This window comes from Delphinapterus leucas, chromosome 1 (assembly GCF_059928025.1).
Source record: "Delphinapterus leucas isolate spDelLeu-1000000601 "Yukka" chromosome 1, BTC_Dleu_Yukka2, whole genome shotgun sequence".
In the NCBI taxonomy this organism is placed as follows: domain Eukaryota; kingdom Metazoa; phylum Chordata; class Mammalia; order Artiodactyla; family Monodontidae; genus Delphinapterus; species Delphinapterus leucas.
In genome coordinates this window covers 94,388,906-94,407,119 of record NC_143129.1, presented here as the reverse complement: position 1 = coordinate 94,407,119, position 18,214 = coordinate 94,388,906, and the positions used below count along the sequence as shown (strand labels likewise).

At 55.9% G+C, this 18,214-nt stretch overlaps 1 protein-coding gene across 5 annotated transcripts; it reads left to right on the top strand.

The window, feature by feature from the left end:
• The first annotated feature begins 6,518 nt into the window (after nt 1-6,518).
• On the top strand, nt 6,519-18,139 carry AMPD2 (adenosine monophosphate deaminase 2). 5 transcript variants are annotated; one of them, XM_089918436.1, is made up of 18 exons: nt 6,519-6,652; nt 11,623-11,753; nt 11,971-12,101; nt 12,629-12,697; nt 12,787-12,898; nt 13,142-13,328; nt 13,561-13,702; nt 13,815-13,904; nt 14,159-14,288; nt 14,455-14,649; nt 14,738-14,869; nt 15,079-15,242; nt 15,478-15,610; nt 15,695-15,858; nt 16,152-16,272; nt 16,528-16,701; nt 16,884-16,994; nt 17,110-18,139. In XM_089918436.1, the coding sequence occupies exons 1-18, from the start codon at nt 6,643-6,645 to the stop codon at nt 17,317-17,319; spliced, it is 2,406 nt and encodes an 801-aa protein (XP_089774562.1). In that variant the 5' UTR covers nt 6,519-6,642; the 3' UTR covers nt 17,320-18,139. The 5 variants fall into 5 exon arrangements, 4 of the variants coding, with proteins under 4 accessions (XP_089774562.1, XP_089774553.1, XP_022439842.1 ...); XM_089918427.1 differs by lacking the exon at nt 6,519-6,652 and adding an exon at nt 6,691-7,648; XM_022584134.3 differs by lacking the exon at nt 6,519-6,652 and adding an exon at nt 6,692-7,648 and having other exon boundaries at nt 15,478-15,604.
• The last annotated feature ends 75 nt before the right edge of the window (nt 18,140-18,214 follow it).

The following is an 18,214-nucleotide window of genomic DNA, read 5'->3' as shown; positions in this document are numbered from 1 at the left end:
CAATGTGATGGGTTGAGCCAATTAAGAGCTCAATATGACAAAGGGCAAAGACCTAGGGAAATGATGTGCTGGATTCTGACACAGGAGGATAGGATGCAGTTGCTGGAACTCTCTGGAATAAGATAATGGTTGCCCCATCCTTTTGAGGGACTTATCCCCTAAAAGTCTCTTCCTTCTTAGATTCACTTGCATCTTAGAGCTAGAGATTAGAGACACAAACAGAGGAAGCTTTCCCCACGTTGAGACTCCAGATTACACAGCTTCAAGGCACCAACGCACACTCTTCCATCATAGCAGGCCGGTCCTGGCAAGGAATCTTTGTTTGGGGTTTACCCCTTTTTGGAAAGATTAGAAATGTTTTCTCCAGCTCTTCCAGTGGCTGCTGCACCAGGAAGCTATTAGCGTTGTTCCTTTATGTTGGCTCATCTCTTTATACGTACTCCTGTTATTAGCACTTAATCACTTCATTATTGTCTGTTTTACAGATGGGTTTCCTCCAGACTGAATTCCTCCCCCCGAAGGTCAGGTACCAAATCTGATTCATCTTTGAATCCTTCAGACCTTGTGGTTTATTAGTGGATCCTCAATGAAGTTTTGATGAGTGAGGGAAAGAAGGAAAAAGGGTATGTGGTAGAGAGAACGGGGCTGCTTACCCACTAAAGCCACCTGGGACCTAACTTGACTTGGCAAGTGAACTTTGCTGGTATTCAGTGTAGAGGGTTTGTGCTGCCTCACATAACAGTGCTTCCTTGGGAAATTAGACTCTAGCCTCTGGCTCCTCAAAGGTCAGGGCAGCCCTTCCTCTGGCTCTCGTCGCAGCTGCCCCTTCCCAGGGAGAAATGAGTGTGCAGCCTACAAACTGCCTCACAGACATATCAAAGACTCTCTCCACTGGTCATACTTGTCTATGCCAATTATTTCAGTTTACTTAAATGAGTTGCTGTGGAAGCTCCTCAGAGGGACATACTTTAGAATGTTGCTACTGAAAATGTGGTGAAAGGCCCAGCACAGATTACCTGGGAGCTTCTTATAAGTGCAGAATCTTAGGCCTTAACACAGACCTTCTGATTCGGAACTTGCATTTTAACAGGATCACAGGTGACTCTAAGGATACTAAAGATTGGAAAGCTCTGCCCTAGGGAGTACTAGAGAACTGTTTTTTCCTCAAACTGGCCAAATCATCAGAATTACCTGGGATGCTTGTTGCTATATTTCATCAAACTTTAGATGGCACTGAATGGAAGATCATTCTGATTTCAAAGAGGTTAATATATGTGTGTTTTTAAAAGAGTGTGTTTTAGAATCAATAAGTTCCTGTAGTAGTGCCAATTCTAGAGCCTGAGAAACTGTATTCTAAACTAATACAGTTGGAAAAACCCTGATCTAGACTAGTGGTTCTCAGCTTTTGGTGTATATTGGAATTTACCCAGAGAACTTAAAAAAAGAAAAAAATACTGATTTAACTGGTCTGGAGTGCAGTCCAGGCATGAAGAGTTTAAAATTTCCAGGTGATTCTAATGCGCAGCCAATGCAGAGAAACACTGAGCTCCAAGTATTTAACTTGCTCTTTCCTTTTAGAGTGGAATTGCGCAGCAGTGGCCAGGTAGACTGAGAAAGTGGGAGGTAGAACCTAGGTCTCCCATCTACCAGGTACCCTGAGCTATCCCTGATCACCTTCCTCCTACCCACTGCCTCTCGCCTGCATATCTGGGTATCTGGTTGAGAAGCCCTGGGCCTGGAGCCCAGACTCTCAGGGCTGATGGAGAAGTAGGCAGCCGCCAAGGTGCCTTCCATGGTGATCATCTTTTCCCAATCAAAAATTGGCAGGTGCTTATTGACTTAAGGGAAAACAGGAGAGTCTTTGAAATTGTGACTGTCTTGGAATCTTGGCTATAAAGTTTCAGTAATGATACCTCACCAGCCCTGCCTAACCTACCCACAATATTGGTAACTTATACCTAGGCCAGAGCTGCGCTGCAGCCTGCACTGTTCAGAGCAAGGAACTGCCAGGAACTGTGCTAGACAGTTTACGTGGCTCATCTCAGTTAATTCTCACACTGACTTCAAGGTAAGTGCTCTTGTCCCCAAATTACAGACCAGATAACTGAGACTTGAGGGTTAAGTAACTTTTATTCAAGGTCATATAGCTTAGTAAACAAGCCAGGCAATCTTTCTTTCCACTACCCCACAAAAGCAGCCCGAGAAAGAATGTTGGGCAAAAAAAGACGGGCAAATGCATGAGCTCAGTAACAGCAGCACTTGCATTGTTAAAGGAGCCACTGACTTGTTTCACAAGTGGGGAAAATGTTTGAGCTTGTTCCTTTTTTACCTACCACCTCAGCAAACTTCTGTGCTGCTTCTCCTTGTTTCCTAGCTTGCTGGGCTCCCAATTCCCACTACTAAGCTGACTATGGGAACTCCTGGCCCTCACCTGCTCTCTAATTGCACAGACCTGCCTACTAGGCATGGACCATCCTGATGCCTCCTGCCTCCTGTCTTAAGCTCCTGTGCCTTTCTTGTGGCTCTTCTCCTTTATTATCCCATTTGGGTTCAGTGTCCTGGTAGAGTAGGTGCTATTCCCTCCCATTTTAGAGGTGAGTGAATTGAAGCACACAGAAAGGCTATCCACATGTTACTAAACAAGTTAGTATCAGAATCAGCTAGAGCTCATGCGTCCTAGTCCACAGCCCGTATAACCCCGCAAAATTTTTTAGCTTCTTTAGCAACAGACTTTATTGTTTGAATAGTTACAATACTTTGAATGAAAGAAAAAAATCACTGTTTTCCAACTAATTTAATCCTGCTTCCTGAGTTAAGGGGAAGTCTTAGGATCTGTCTTATACCCAGTGGTAGGGATTGTGTGTAAAACCTTGTCCCAGCTGGAGTTGGGGGGTGGGCATGAAGAAAGAGGAACTCCCTTCAGGGCCTTCCAGTCCAAAGGAAGATTTGGTGTAAATGCACAGAGAAACAATTTGGTTAAAGGAGCACTGTGCTAATGCTGGAGAATTCAGAGCTGTTTAAAACCTAGCCTCTACCCCTGGTAGAAAAGACAATTACACATCTCACTGTCAGGTTGATAAATTCTCTAGTAGAAGAAGGGAGGGAAAAATTGTAAAATGAACAGACTTTCAAAAGAGAAGCAGAACAACAATAGGAGGAGACATTTGGAGGAGAGGAAAGAGCATGAGAAAAAGCATGGAGACATGAGATACAAAGTGTGCTCAGAGAAGACTGGGGAGTTTGATATGACTGGACTGGAGTAAAAGAGTGTGGAAAGTGCATGGAGGGGAGGGCTGGGAGACGAGAACAGGAAAGGAAAATTGGGGCTAGCCAGTGAAGGGCCTTGAATGACAAAGGGTTTGGCTAAAACCCATTTAAGACTTATAAGCAAGTATGGTTGGATACAGCTGCATGGTGCTATAAACAATGCGGGGTGACTGGGGTGGGGGACTGGCTCCTGGGAGAAGCTGAGAAAAAGAGCTGAACAGCTTGATTCTAGAAGGACCTAGGCATAATGTTTGGTTTAGGAAACTCATGGCCAATGATCTTTTTGAGGCTGCAGGTATTCTCTCCCAAGTCTAATATCTGCTGAAAGTGGTTTGACCTTGGTAGGAGGCTGACATCACAGGTGAGCATCAGGCGAGAAGCTAAGAGAAGCAGTTCTTCAGAGAATTAAGGAGTGCATTGTCAGTGGGGGCCTAAGGTTCAGGGAGGGCCATTCCATGAACCATCTGGGATACAGGCTAGGCAATGATGAAGCTGGTTTCAAGCTAGGGAAGATCCCAGAGGCTCAAAGACAACATTAAGTCCCCGATATGAAAACAGCTGGAGGTGGGAGAGGATGACTCACTCCTTCATTTCCCAAACTGTTCTACATAGACAATGAAACCCCACTAAGATTCTTGCTGATGTTGTATAGGTGGGGAGATAGCGGCTTAGCTGTAATCACGGCAGACTTCCTAGCAGGGACAGCATACTGAAAGTCTAGAAATAGGGGAGGGTTACAGGGTGAAGGGTGTGTTGTAGATGGGATGAGGGAGGAGCATGAAGGGACTAGTGAACTGGTTTTCCTAGGTAGGGTGGAGGGCCCGAATTGCCACCTATGGGCTGGTTAGGTAGGTAAACAGGTAGGTAGGTCTGGATTAAGGGGGAATCCTAAAAAGACCTGGCCCAATGCAAGATAGCACCCTTTAAAGTTATGTCAAATTTTGTATTGTATCAGAATATAGATGACCTTCTACGTGGTTGCCTGGGACTTGATTTTTAATTTTGAGATTTATTTTATTATTCAATGTTGAGAGCCCAACAGCCTCAAAATTCCTAAAGGCCCCAAGACTAATTTAGTCCAGGGTTAAGACATAGGAGAGTCTTAACTAGGTGGGATGTGGAGGCTATTACAGATTTTTATAGACTTTTGTTGCTTTCCGTTTCCTTGATTATAAAAATCATGGATATGCATTGTAGACAGTTTTTAAAATGCAAATAAGTATAAAGAGGAAAAGAAATATAAGCCATAATTCCACCACTCACCGATAATCATTTGTTACACTTTTTGATGTGTTTGTTTTCTATGCATATATGTCACATAATTAGGGTCATACTGTATGTACAGATTTGTGCATCCATTTTTTTCACCTAACTTTACATTGTAAACATTTTCACCTTATTAAGAGATTCTTCAAGAACAATTTTTAATGGTTGTATTTCATTGTATACATATGACATAATTTAAACATTTTCCTATTGTTGGACCTTTAAGTTTCCAACCTTTCTATGTGATAAACATTGCAGTTATGAACAATTTTGTGCATATTTTTCTTGCAGCGCTTTTTAGAAGAACAATTTCCTGGAAGTGGAATTACTGGATCAGATAATACGAACCTTTTTAAGACTCTTGAGTAGACATTGCCAAATGGCTTTCAGAAAGATTGTATCAGTGTTTTTTACGACCACCAGTAGGATATGTGTGTGTCCCATCTCACTACCCCCTTCCCTGCTTTAGGATTTTTTTTTCCTTTAATCTTTGCTAATTTGATGGGTGAACATGGTATCTCCTTGTTCTCTTTTTAGTTTTATTGATTCTTTGTGAGGTGAAGTTTCCCGCCCCACCCCCCCATGTTTACGGAGGCCATGGTTTTTTGAGTTTGTCCAGGATGAAGAGCAGTAAGTAGGCAGGGATCAATGGAGGCAACACCAGGTGCAGGTAGGGAATAGGGTTCAGGGTCCACAATCCAGTCTGGGGAGGAGGGGAGGAAGCAGAGTTCGGGAAGGAATTTGGTTGAGGTGGTGAGAACTGGGAGGAGCTGAACAAACAGCATTAGTACAACTGGGTGTGGGGGCAAAGGGCTCCCGCAAGGTAGAGACACAGGAATAGACTAATAGCTGCTAATACGTTTAATTATGTGCAGTGACGTTATAGGGCCTTTCTCCCACGTTTCCTTTAAGTAGGATTCTCTGCCACTTGGGAGTGGGGGTTCTGGTTGTGTGGGGTATCTGCAGTCCCCAAAATAGCCCAGCACCCCTTCTTTATAGACTGCAAGGTGAATCAACCTCTGAGAGTGTCAACAGGGGACCAAGGCCAAAGCACAGCAATGATATTACTGAACATTAACTGAGTAGTAACTACAAGCCATGCACTTAACTTATATTAGTTCATTTATCCTAACAACTACCATATAAAGTGGGGTCTCTAACACTCATTTTATAGAGGAAATAGAAGCACAGAGAAGTTAACATTCCCAGTGGCAGTCAGGAAGTAGGTGGAGTCTGGAATTGAACCACACTGGCTACAGAGCCTAAGCTCTTGACCAACAAATACAGAAATAAATGTGGGAAGGGGAGTCAGAATTGCAGGACACACCCTGCCTAGCTACGCCTGCCGGGAAGGACTTCTGCTAAAAGAGAACCTTGGCACAATAATAATAGCTATCTTTTATTGGGCACTGGCTTTGTGCCAGGTATCATGCAAAGGTGCCTAACGTTTCATCCTCACAATAACCCCTTTGAGTGAGGTACTGCGATTACCCCATCTCGCTTTACTGGTGAGGAAGCTGACGCACAGTCCTTGCCCAAGACGCTGCGGGGCGGATGCTGAGTGTCGGCTGCCCACGTGGCGCCGGGAAGAGGAAAAAATGGCGGGGGCGGGGCCGGGGCCGACTTGGCGGGGGAGGGCCCGAGCAGGGGCGGGGCCACGGACTTGGCGGGGCCTGGGGCTGCGGAGAAGCGCGCCGGCGCTGGCGAGGTTTCAGTGGGGTTGTACCTGTTGCGTGACTCCACCACAGTCCAGTTACCCGAGTCCAACCCGAATACCCAGAAAGTGTGGAGAGAAGCCCAGACGAGTTCCGGGTCCCGCTCTCTGGGGAGCACGTGGCCTGCCCGCCTCTGGAGTGCGGGGCTGGGGGTCGGGACGCCGGGGTCTACAAGGCCAGTGCAGCGGCCCGGGTCGGCAGGGGTCCGCCTCCCTACAGCCAGCAATTTTGAAAGACTGTCTTACTTCTCCCATATCAGTGCCAGGGCAGGGGCCCTTGGAGCGACTTGCCGGGGTCTGGATCCCAGCCCTTCTCCCGTCCCTAGCGACCGGGCTTCCCGGCTTTGCAGACCCTGGAGAGCAGACTTCCCGGTACCCCTCAGGGCTCGGGCAGCATGGCCTCAGGTGAGTGTGTGCGCGTGTGAAGGAGGGCAGGGTCTCTGGGACAGAGAAGTGCAGTGTCCAGGGTGACAAGAGGGTGGGCACAGCCTGCAGACCTACAGAAGGCGGACAGCTCCTCCCGGGGAGCGCCTGGAGAGCAGAGCCTGAGTGTGGAAAGACAGAAGGCAAAGTCAGAAGCCGCTGGGGTCTCTTGCCCAGACCCCAGAGAAGCCCCTGACTCCTGGCCTCCCTGCCTTCCTAGAGGGTAGCTTCTGTGGACAGTGGAATTTTCCCAAGACAGGCTCCTCCCTACTGGGCTGGGATTCTCAGTTCTACCCCGTCCTCTCCGAGCTGGGCTACCCCTGGGGCCGGGGGTCAGACGAGGAAAAAAATCCAGAGGGGCTGGATTTTCATGGAATCCGCTGGCCTTGAGAGGAAAGTGTTCTGAGCTTGGGGTGTGCTTGCACTGGATCCCTCTCTATTACTATTTGTTTTCTGCCTGGCTGGCTGGACCAGTTAGCCTGGACTTTGACCCTTTTGCTCCAGAGCCCTGGCAAGGGGCAAGGGGCAAGGGGCAAGGGGCTCCTGAGGGCTTCGTGGAGTGCTGGGGCTGGCCCTTCTCCATCTTGTTTCCTCACTTCCACCCCCCAGGGGAAGTGAGGAAACAAGTGACACGACCATCCGTGTAACTCCGGCGGACTGAGGAGAGGAAGGGAGGGTTAAAGGGGCAGGGATGGAGGCCCCCCCTCCTGAGGTTGCCTAGACAACATCAGAAATCATGGCCAGGGCCTCTTCCGCCTGCGGGGCCTCTGCTTCCTGCATCAGTCACTCCCGCTGGGGGCGGGGCAGAGGAAGGGGTTGGATGTGGCAGAGCCAGGCCCAGCTGGTGCGGCTCAGACTACCCCCCCGCCGTCTCTGCGGCCGGAGCCATGGCATCCTATTCATCTGGTCCCGGCAAATCCAAGGCCAAATATCCCTTTAAGAAGCGGGCCAGCCTACAGGCTTCCTCTGCAGTACCAGGTGAGTGTGTGCTTCCTGGCCTCAGGCTGGCTCTGCCCCTACCTCTCGCCCAGGCCACTGGTCCCCTCAGGAGGGGGGCTTCTCCTGCACCTTCTCTGCAGTGGTGACCCTTGTCCCCTTCCCAGGGACAGCTGGCTTGGGAGGTGGTGTGGGGAGGGAGGTGGGGTGGAGGGTGACAGGGTTCTGTGTCGGGGATGCTGTCCTCTGTAACGAGGAGTGGGCATGGGTGTGGGTGCAGCAAGAGTGTATTTGCACACGTGTCAGCGTGTGGATGTGCTAAGACTGTTTGCATGTGGAGTGTGTGTGAATGGAGTGGGGGATGTGTGGGACTGACTAGTTTGCAGACTGGCCACACTGCTGGTGTCTGTGCCTTTACCAGGCAGGCTCAGGCTGTCCTCTTGCAGTTAGTTACTCTTTCTAGGATCCTAGATCTTGAACCCCCTTACTGGGGGTCTGATGTTAAGGCATACTTATTGCCGCCCGGCATCCGGGGTCTAGGGGCTCAACTGTATCTATTGTTTGCAGTTTGTTCATTCCTGATCTGTCTTGTGAGCTTCCTCAGAAGTATGGGGTGTCCTTGGGCTGGGCCCGTGCGGGGGCTCAGGCTGGGGCCGCTGCCGGCCTGCGTGTTCTCCTGCACCCTTTGGTTCGGCTCCCACTCCTGTAGCCATCTCTGCACCGTTTGGATCTTGCAGCGTGGTGCAGCTGTGCCCATCGCCCTGAGGGCTCGGCTGTCTGGGTCCGTGCTTGCTGAGGGATAGCTACCTGCCGTCCGCTGCTCCCAGGCCTGTGGCTAAGGGAAGACCACCCCCACTTTGGTGACCAGGTCAAGCCAGTGCCCCCACCCCCGGAGCACCTGTCTGTACTTGTAGCCTGATTTTGCGTGTGCCTACCTCCTGGTTTTCTTATGCTACTGAAGATGCTGGCCTGAGTTCTGTATTGGCCTGAGGGTCTGTGTTCTCTGTGCCCAGGGAACAGGTCTGTGCCTCCAGAGGGTGTGTCCCCTGAGGCTAGATCTGTATACCTTGGGTTGGTCACATGGTGGGAACATCTGATTCTTGGGGGTCAAAGCCTTGGGTACCTCTCTGCCTGCCAGGGCAGCCTTGGCAGTGAGTGAGGGGCTCTGGTCAAGTGGGTAGACAGGTTGACAAGAATCTTGGAGTTGGTGGGAATGGCTAGGGAGTAGCCCCCTCTGGCTTTTGACCACCCCTCCCCACGCCGTGTGTGTGTGTGTGTGTGTGTGTGTGTGTGTGTGTGTGTGTGTATGTGGGTGTGGGTGTGGTACTGTAGCACAGACTCTGGGAGAAGGGACCAGCAGGCAGCTGGGTCTTCTAGACCTGGCCTCAGGAAGTGTGGAGGTTATTGCCTGTCTGTCCCCTCTAGTGAACCCTGGCAGCCCTGTGTGGTGGCTTGGCAGGCTGGGGGGATGGCTCTGCGTGCCAGAACCTGTCCTGGTCACCCCAGCATTTCTGTGGAGACCCTGGGTCACCCTGCTAGGAGAGGTGGTTGAGATTAGGGCCTTTGACTCAGTTCTGCTGACCCGATACACACCAGCCCTGGAGGTCTGTGGTCAGTCTCTCTGGAGGGGGTTAGAAGTGGGGAGGAGCCGTGTAGGGTCAGGGTTCTTGGGGGAAGCAAGGGCCTTAGGCTTTGTCTTAACACTCTGAGGGCAGAGCTGGTGCCCATCTTCCTTCCGCTTTCTGCTCTGCCCTCTTCCAAGTAAGAGACAGTGTTCCCACCCTGCCAATTCTGTTCTCTTCACACCCTCACTGCTCATTGCCTTGGCCTACGCTGGGCCCAGAAGCTCCCCCTGCCCCCAGTGGGTGGGACTGCATGTGGGGAGTGTTTGGAGGGTCCCAGGAGTTCATAATCACAGATGATGGTACTTTCCAGAACTATCTTGCAGAGCCGTATCTCTGTGTGCCTTATAGCAGCTGTGGCTAGGCAGGGCAGGACCCCTTATCACCCCATTATAGGCAGACTTGAAGCCTCCGGAAGGTAGAGACTTGCCAGTAATTGGGAACAGAGTCTGACTCAAGTCCTCCAAATTCTAGTCCCACTTCTGAACCTCTTCTCCTGGGCAGTCTGTCCCCAACGATAGGCTTGGACAGGGGCTGGAGGTCTAGGGGGCCATGAACCAGTCCCCTGGGCAACAGGGAAGCTCCGTAACTGGTCCTTTCCTGGACCAAGCCTCTACCCCGGCTGCCAGCCAGTTCCTCTCCCCAGCAGGGGCCCTGTCTCTCCCAAGAGACCCCGTAGTCAGGGGCCCAGAGGGCAGTGGTGAGCCAAACAAGGCCATTGGGCAGAGGAAGCTGGCCTGGGGCTGTTGGGTATGGAGGTGAGGAGGGCTGCTCGTCCCCTCCTACTCTTTGCCTAGCCAGGCCCTACACACTATCCCCTAGGGCACTGCATTTTAAGGAGGCTTGTCCCTTCCCTGCCAGCCTGCCCTGCCCATAACAGCCTGCCCTGCTCCACCCCCTTGGGGGCCCCACTTTGGACTGGGCCCTGGCACTGTAGAGGTTAAGGGCCTGTTCAGTTTGGGGGTTCCTCTTATCTCCCAACTCTGATACTCCTTCCCTTGACTTCTTTACTCCCCTGAGCTTCCCCAGTCCCCTGCTTGCCGTCATCCCAGGGTCTCCCCTGCATGCAGCTGCACTTGGTACAGCCCGTGCCGGCCCCTGAGCTGTCCTGGGGGACTGGCTGCAGCTCCACTCAGCAAACAGGCGGGCAAGGGGCACAGGGCTGCTGGCCGGCGCTGCCTGACTGCAGGTAAGGCCCAGGCAGGCACCAGGGCGAGGGCGGGCTAGGTCCTGGATCTGGGGCAGGCACCCCCTCTTCTTTTTGTCCAGCCTTAGGACAGGACTCTGGGGTGTTGGGAAGTGGGCCCAGAGACTTCAAGGCATGCTGCCTGGTAGAGCCTCTAGTCCATCCTGAGCCACAGTGGAGAGGGAAAAGGAGGGTGCTGGAGGGGAGTACCCCCCACGGCTGACTGGGAGAGCTTCCTGCTGGGAGGGTGGGGCTGGGGAGCCCAGGGAGGGTCCTCTGGGGTGGGCTGGGAGCTCAGGCAGCCTCTCTAGACTATCAGCTTCAAGGCCTTTAGTGCCAGCCTCCTGTTGGAAGCTGAGGAATTCTTCCTTCCGTGGAGAGAGACTCTGGCTTCTGATACTCCCTTCCCCAGGGCCTCCGGCCCAGATCCTGGGGCCTCTGAGTGGCGCAGACTGTTTGTGGCAGCTCCCTTTGGAGGGGCAGCCAGCAGTGGGAGGGGCAGGCTGGGGCCAGTCCACATCTTGGCAGCCCTGGGGTCCTGGGGGAGAGGGCAGGCCTCTAGGGAGGAGGTAGGGTTCCTGCTGCCAACCAGGTCCTCCACTTCCTCTCTTCCTCTTCCCTTGAAGGCTGGTCCCCAGGTCAGAGCTGAGTGGCAGCTGTGGCTTCCCCGGGCTTTGTAGGTCTAGGGTATCAGGCGCAGACCCTGGCCCTTGAGAGGGGGATCTGCTGGTCCAGAGGCAGGTCTGATCCTGGACTGGCTGCCCTGGAAGCTGTGCACTTGGCATCGCTGGTGTGGCCTTAATGAGCGCCTGGAGAGAGGGGGGGTGGGGAGTGTGTGTGTGTGTGTGTGTGTGTGTGTATACGTGTGTACATGGACACGTGGGTGCCTGCCTGTAGCAGGTACTCACATGGAGGTTCTCTCATGGCCTGATGGGGTGGCCCCTAGTCCAGGATTCAGATTTTTATTCCTGGGGTGAATGAATCCACTTGTTCTAGGGGCAGACTCGTGGCCCCACCCATGAGCCTGGAATGGGTGAGGGGTCCCCGTGCCAGACTGCAGGTGAGGTCCACATGCGGGCTCACTCCTCAGCCTCTGAGGGGTGACTGGCCTCTCTCCGGGGCTGGCCTGGGGCAGGCAGGGGCCCAGGGCTTCCAGTGCACCCAGGCCCTGCCCTTCACCCTTTGACCCTGCATCACTGTCTCCACAGAGGCTCGGGGTGGGCTGGGGGCCCCTCCGCTGCAGTCTGCCCGATCCCTGCCAGGCCCTGCCCCCTGCCTCAAGCACTTCCCGCTCGACCTGCGCACGTCTATGGATGGCAAATGCAAGGAGATCGCCGAGGTATCGCCTGGCACCGCACCCTGTGTCCCCCCATCACTGCCGCCATGCCTAGTCTTTGCTCCCCTCACCCCTTCTCCACCTCACCTGTCCCTTTACTTCACGCTTGGCTGTGCCCTGATCCCCTAGCCTGTACCAGGTACCCCCAGCTCCTGTGCCCTCACCCCAGCCCCAGACTCTGATGGCTAGGCCACACTGACCCTTCCTTCCCTCCCACCAGGAGCTGTTCAGCCGCTCCCTGGCTGAGAGTGAGCTACGCAGCGCCCCATACGAGTTCCCGGAGGAGAGCCCCATCGAGCAGCTGGAGGAGCGGCGGCAGCGCCTGGAGCGGCAGATCAGCCAGGATGTCAAGTAAGCCCCCAGGTTCAGAGCCAGACAGGCCACCTCAGGGGGCAAGCCATGGGGTGGGGGGCACAACCAGGCGGCCCTGGGGTGGGGGGCACAGCCAGGCGGCCCTGGGGTGGGGAGCACAGGAAGCGTGGGGCTGGGGGGAGGGACACAGGACAGTTTGCCCAGCATCCCTCTGTCTCCATCCGGATGCTTTCAGAGCCCCATCTCTCTTCTCTTCCAAGCAGTCCTCCCTCTGGGGCCGCCTGGGGAGGCGGCGCAGCGAACTGGTGTGAAGCATAGGCTTTGGAGTCAGGCTGCTGGGTTCTGGTTCCGTCTTCTACCCACCAGCGTGGCCTGGAACATGTTGCTTAACTTCTGGGTGTGCTTTCTCATCTCTGATGTGGGGCAAGAGCCGCACCCACGGCATAGGGTTCTACATCCCTGTGAGGACCACAGGTGACACCACATGCACGGCACCTAGGACAGTGCAGGCACCTGGGAGCAAGGGCCTCCTCAGCTGCCTGACCTCTCACTCCTCTCACCTCTAGGCTGGAGCCGGACATCCTGCTTCGGGCCAAGCAAGATTTCCTGAAGACAGACAGTGACTCGGACCTCCAGTGAGGAGGGCAGAGGGGTACGGGGGATGCAGGGCTGGGGCCTGTCCCACTGCTGTCTCCAGCCCCTCCCTCGTACCCTCCACTTGTAGGCTCTACAAGGAGCAGCATGACGGGCAGGGCGACCGGGGCCTGTGGGAGCGAGATGTGGTGCTAGAGCGGGAATTTCAGCGGGTCACCATCTCCGGGGAGGAGAAGTGTGGGGTGAGTGTCCCCGTCCCCTGGATCCTGGTGGGCTCCCCGAGTCTGGGCAGCTGGGGGTAGAGGCCAGAGAGGGTGTTTCTCTTTCTTGAAGCTGGAGGGGCAGAGGGTCTGGCTGGAAGCTAGTTGCTGTGCTGAGAGCAGAATGGTCTGAGGGTTTCTGGGCTCAAGGCCCAGGGAAGAGGTGAGGGTGAGTCGGGTCTGGGTCTGGGACTGGGATCAAGGAGAGTGATTCCCCGTCTCCAGGTGCCATTCACAGACCTGCTGGACGCAGCCAAGAGCGTGGTGCGGGCACTCTTCATCCGGGAGAAGTACATGGCCCTGTCGCTGCAGAGCTTCTGCCCCACCACCCGCCGGTACCTGCAGCAGCTGGCCGAGAAGCCTCTGGAGACACGGACCTATGAGCAGGGCCCGGACACCCCTGTGTCCGCTGGTGGGATCCCCCATCCCTGTCCTACTCCAAGTGCCCTGGTATCCCAGGCTCCCTGAGCTTGGTGCCCAAGAACCTCAGCCTGCCTGCTTTTTCCCACACCCGAGTTCATTCCAGCCTCTTGGCATGCGGGGGTGGAGGCAGGGGCAGGAGCTGTCCTGCTGGGGCTTCTGGGCCAGGCAGCAGGTGGCCTGGAAGAGGCCTGGCCCTGACTCCACCCTTCTCACCCCTGCAGATGCCCCAGTGCACCCCCCTGCGCTGGAGCAGCACCCGTATGAGCACTGTGAGCCGAGCACCATGCCGGGGGACCTGGGCTTGGGTCTGCGCATGGTGCAGGGCGTGGTTCACGTCTACACCCGCAGGGAACCCGATGAGCAGTAAGAGGGGCGTGGGGCATTCTGGGGGCGAAGCTGTGGCGGGCTGCATCGGCTCGGGAGGGCCCACAGGGCCTGGCTTGCTCTCCTCACTCAAGCTCCCCCTACACGCCAGCTGCTCAGAGGTGGAGCTGCCGTACCCCGACCTGCAGGAATTTGTGGCAGATGTCAATGTGCTGATGGCTCTGATTATCAATGGCCCCATGTGAGTCTGTGCCCGTACCAGACACTCGGCTCCCCTCCCAGCCCGGATTCTTCCAGCCCCAGCCCTGCCCCAGACACCTGTCACCCAGTCTCCCACCCTTTCAGTCACCGAGTCCTAGATTTTCCCGTCATCTGCTGCCCCCTTGGCAGCCTCAGGCCTGCACCTTCCTGCTTCCTCCCTCTGCTCTGCTACCCAGGCCCTCCCAGGTGCTTCCTTGCGGGCCTGAGCCCCTGCCTGCTTCCCCTTCTGCCCAGAAAGTCATTCTGTTACCGTCGGCTGCAGTACCTGAGCTCTAAGTTCCAGATGCACGTGCTGCTCAATGAGATGAAGGAGCTGGCCGCCCAGAAGAAGGTGCCCCACCGAGACTTCTACAACATCCGCAAGGTGGGTCCTCACCCCCAAGCCTGACCCTGCACCTCTGCCCAGCCTCCCCCTCCAGGGCCTGGGTCCCCACCCAGCATCCAGTTTGAAGAGTCCTCTCCCATCCCACCGCCCAGGCTCCGGACTGTCCTGGCCTCCCGTGGACCCAGCAGTCCCCGTTCCCCCCCAGGTGGACACGCACATCCATGCCTCGTCCTGCATGAACCAGAAGCATCTGCTGCGCTTCATCAAACGGGCGATGAAGCGGCACCTGGAGGAGATCGTGCACATGGAGCAGGGTCGCGAGCAGACGCTGCGGGAGGTCTTCGAGAGCATGAATCTCACTGCCTACGACCTGAGTGTGGACACGCTCGACGTGCACGCGGTCCGTCCCAGTGGTAGAGGGGCTGAGGGGCTGAGCCAGTGTGCAGGCCAGGGGTCAGGGGTGACTTGGGCCTGCCCTTCTCCCCCAGGACAGGAACACCTTCCATCGCTTTGACAAGTTCAATGCCAAATATAACCCTATTGGGGAGTCTGTGCTCCGAGAGATCTTCATCAAGACCGACAACAGGGTTTCTGGGAAGTACTTTGCTCACATCATCAAGGTAGGGAGGAGGGGCTGCCAGGGCCCACGTATAGGGAGGGGCAGCGTCGGCCTGCGGCAGCCCTCCCTGACTGGGTAGCTGGGGGCTTGCATAGGTGGGTGGGGAAGGTGGGTGAGAGGCATGAAGGGGTCTGACTGAGCACACCTGGTGGGCACGAAGACAGGGACGGGTGAGAAGCCTGAGGGTGACAGTTGCCTCACACGTCCCAGGAGGTGATGTCGGACCTGGAGGAGAGCAAATACCAGAATGCGGAGCTGCGGCTCTCCATTTACGGGCGCTCAAGGGACGAGTGGGACAAGCTGGCGCACTGGGCCGTCATACACCGTGTACACTCTCCCAACGTGCGCTGGCTTGTGCAGGTGCCCCGCCTCTTGTGAGTGTCCCTTGGAGTGGGAGGGAACGTGGGGGCAGAGGTCAAGAGGCCAGGGCCTCCTCCTGCCCTCCTGGGATGGCTGACCCTCCCCTGTCCCAGCCGAGCCCTTGGAACTGGAGGGACTCCCTGGTCCACTCACGGTCTGTCCCGCCCAGCACACCCAATATGGCTCAAAAATGCTTCTGTGATTCTGCCCTGACCTGCACATACCTGTGTGCACTCGTCTCGCCTGCAGTGACGTGTACCGTACCAAGGGCCAGCTGGCCAACTTCCAGGAGATGCTGGAGAACATCTTTCTGCCACTGTTCGAGGCCACCATCCACCCCGCCAGCCACCCGGAGCTGCATCTCTTCTTGGAGCATGTGAGGGTGTGGCCCAGGGCTGGGTATGGGGGGGGACACTGCCTCAGGCCTGGCTGCGGCTCTGGACCTGACCCCAGTGTCCTGTGCCAGGTGGATGGCTTTGACAGCGTGGATGACGAGTCCAAGCCTGAGAACCACATCTTTAACCTGGAGAGCCCCCTCCCCGAGGCTTGGGTGGAGGAGGACAACCCACCGTATGCCTACTACTTGTACTACACCTTCGTCAACATGGCCATGCTGAACCACCTGCGCAGGTGCCTGCTCCTGGGCTCTGCTGGTGCCGTGTCTCTGCCTCCCCTGCCAGCTCTCAGCCAGCAGGCCTTACTCTGGGCCTGCCCTGGGCTGGGGCCACCAGATCTCTGACCCACCTCTTGGCCCCAGTCTTAGATTGGATGGGTTCTCTGCCCTCGGGGCTCTGTGGGTCAGCCCTCGCTGACCAAGAATCTACCCCTGCCCCCTGGTCCTAGGCCCACAAAGTCACTGGGTGGGGGCTCAGGAGCCCAGGCGAGCCAGGCTTGGGACCCGACGCTGTCTTCACGCCCCCCAGGCAGAGGGGCTTCCACACGTTTGTGCTGAGGCCGCACTGTGGGGAGGCCGGGCCCATCCACCATCTGGTGTCGGCCTTCATGCTGGCTGAGAACATCTCGCATGGGCTGCTGCTGCGCAAGGTCAGGCTCCGCACCCCAGCCTCCCCTCCTCCCAGCCCTTCAAGCCTCTTCAGCAACTGGTCCTCCTCCCCAGCTTGGACCCCAGCCTCCACACTGAGGCCCGAACTTGGATTCTGGCTGTAACCGACCCTCTGCAACTCAGGCCCATCCTGGACTGCCCCCTGTCCCCCACTGTGACCTGTAACCCCCAGAGCCAGGTGTCCTCCCTAGTCTGGAGGCCACCTGACAGGCCTGCCCTCCCTGTTGCCTGCCCAGGCCCCGGTCCTGCAGTACCTGTATTACTTGGCCCAGATTGGCATCGCCATGTCCCCACTCAGCAACAACAGCCTCTTCCTCAGCTACCACCGGAACCCACTACCTGAGTACCTGTCCCGCGGCCTCATGGTCTCACTGTCCACCGACGATCCCCTGCAGTTCCACTTCACCAAGGTCAGCACACGTCGGCAGCCTGGTGGGCGGGTGTCCTGGGACACGAAGGCCACCCGGACAGGGCAGGTCTCGGGGCTGGTGCTGCCCTCTGCTGGTGGAGTGCAGCATGCCTCATGGCAAGTCCATGGGAGGGGCGGGTGGCAGGCCCGGTCCCCCCGCCTGAGGGAACCTGGCCTGTGCAGGAGCCACTGATGGAGGAGTACAGCATCGCCACCCAGGTGTGGAAGCTCAGCTCCTGCGACATGTGTGAGCTGGCACGCAACAGTGTGCTCATGAGTGGCTTCTCCCACAAGGTACTGCACCCCCTTGGCATCCCCTCTCCTCCCCTGCTCTGCATTTTGGGAAGGTCCCAGGGTAGCTGGCCCCTCAGAGCTGGCTGCAGCCCTGTGCACTGTCCTGCCCCTTCAGGTGAAGAGCCACTGGCTGGGACCCAACTATACCAAGGAGGGCCCTGAGGGCAATGACATCCGCCGCACCAATGTGCCGGACATCCGTGTGGGCTACCGCCATGAGACCCTGTGCCAGGAGCTGGCGCTCATCACGCAGGCCGTGCAGAGCGAGATGCTGGAGACTATCCCGGAGGAGGCGGGCATCACCATGAGCCCGGGGCCTCAGTGAGCCCGGCCCAAACAGTGCCCCCGCGTCTTGGCACCTTGACCACGTTCTGTCCTCAGACCCCTCCCGCCCTGTTGTGATCTCTGCATGTGTCTGTTCTTTGTTCTGTCCTGCATGTCTCTACCTGCATCTGTGCCGCCCAGGAGCCGCTTTACCCTTGTCTTGGCTCGGGTGGCACCTGATGGCCCAGGTTTGAGGTCTGCCCTGCTGGTGGACCTGTCCCAGGATCCTCTGAAGGCTGGCTGTCCTGCGGGCATCTGAGTGTCCACAAGAGCCAGGGATGGTTGTGGGGGTCTGGCCCTTGGGGTCCTGGCTTGGGCAAATTTGAGCTTTGGCTGGGGCTTGAGTTTGGGCCTCCGTCTTGCTTATGCGGCTGAGGGGCAGTCAGGTGTGGCCTGTACACGTGTGTTGTGGGCACGGACTGCCAGGGATCTGCGGCAGGTAGAATTGGCTGAGTCACAGCCCTGGCTGCCTGGGCTTGGGCCCCGGAGGTGCTGGACCAGCACCTCTGCCAAGTCACGGCCCAGCAGCTTTCACCGTCCTTCCTCTGGTCCATGTGCTCCCCTGGTGTCAGCTTCCTGTGCCTCTGTGGGAGGGGGCAGCTGCCCTGTGCTGTGTCTGGCGCCATTGCAGCTGGAGGGCCCTGGATCTGCCACCAGCCCTGAGGGCAGTATCCCTGCTGTGGTCCCCAGAGTTTTGACCAGACCTGGATCCCACCTGGTCCCCTGTGTTGTGTTCTGGACCGAGGCCTTTGCTATGAAGTGCAGTGTTTCATACAATCCCATTTTTCCTAGTGCATGAGAAATAAAGATTATTTAAGTAATGAGGTAGATGGGGTCTCTGTTGGGAGAGGGAGAGCTGTGGTGGATGGTGGCTGAGGTCGGGTCCAGGAACACTG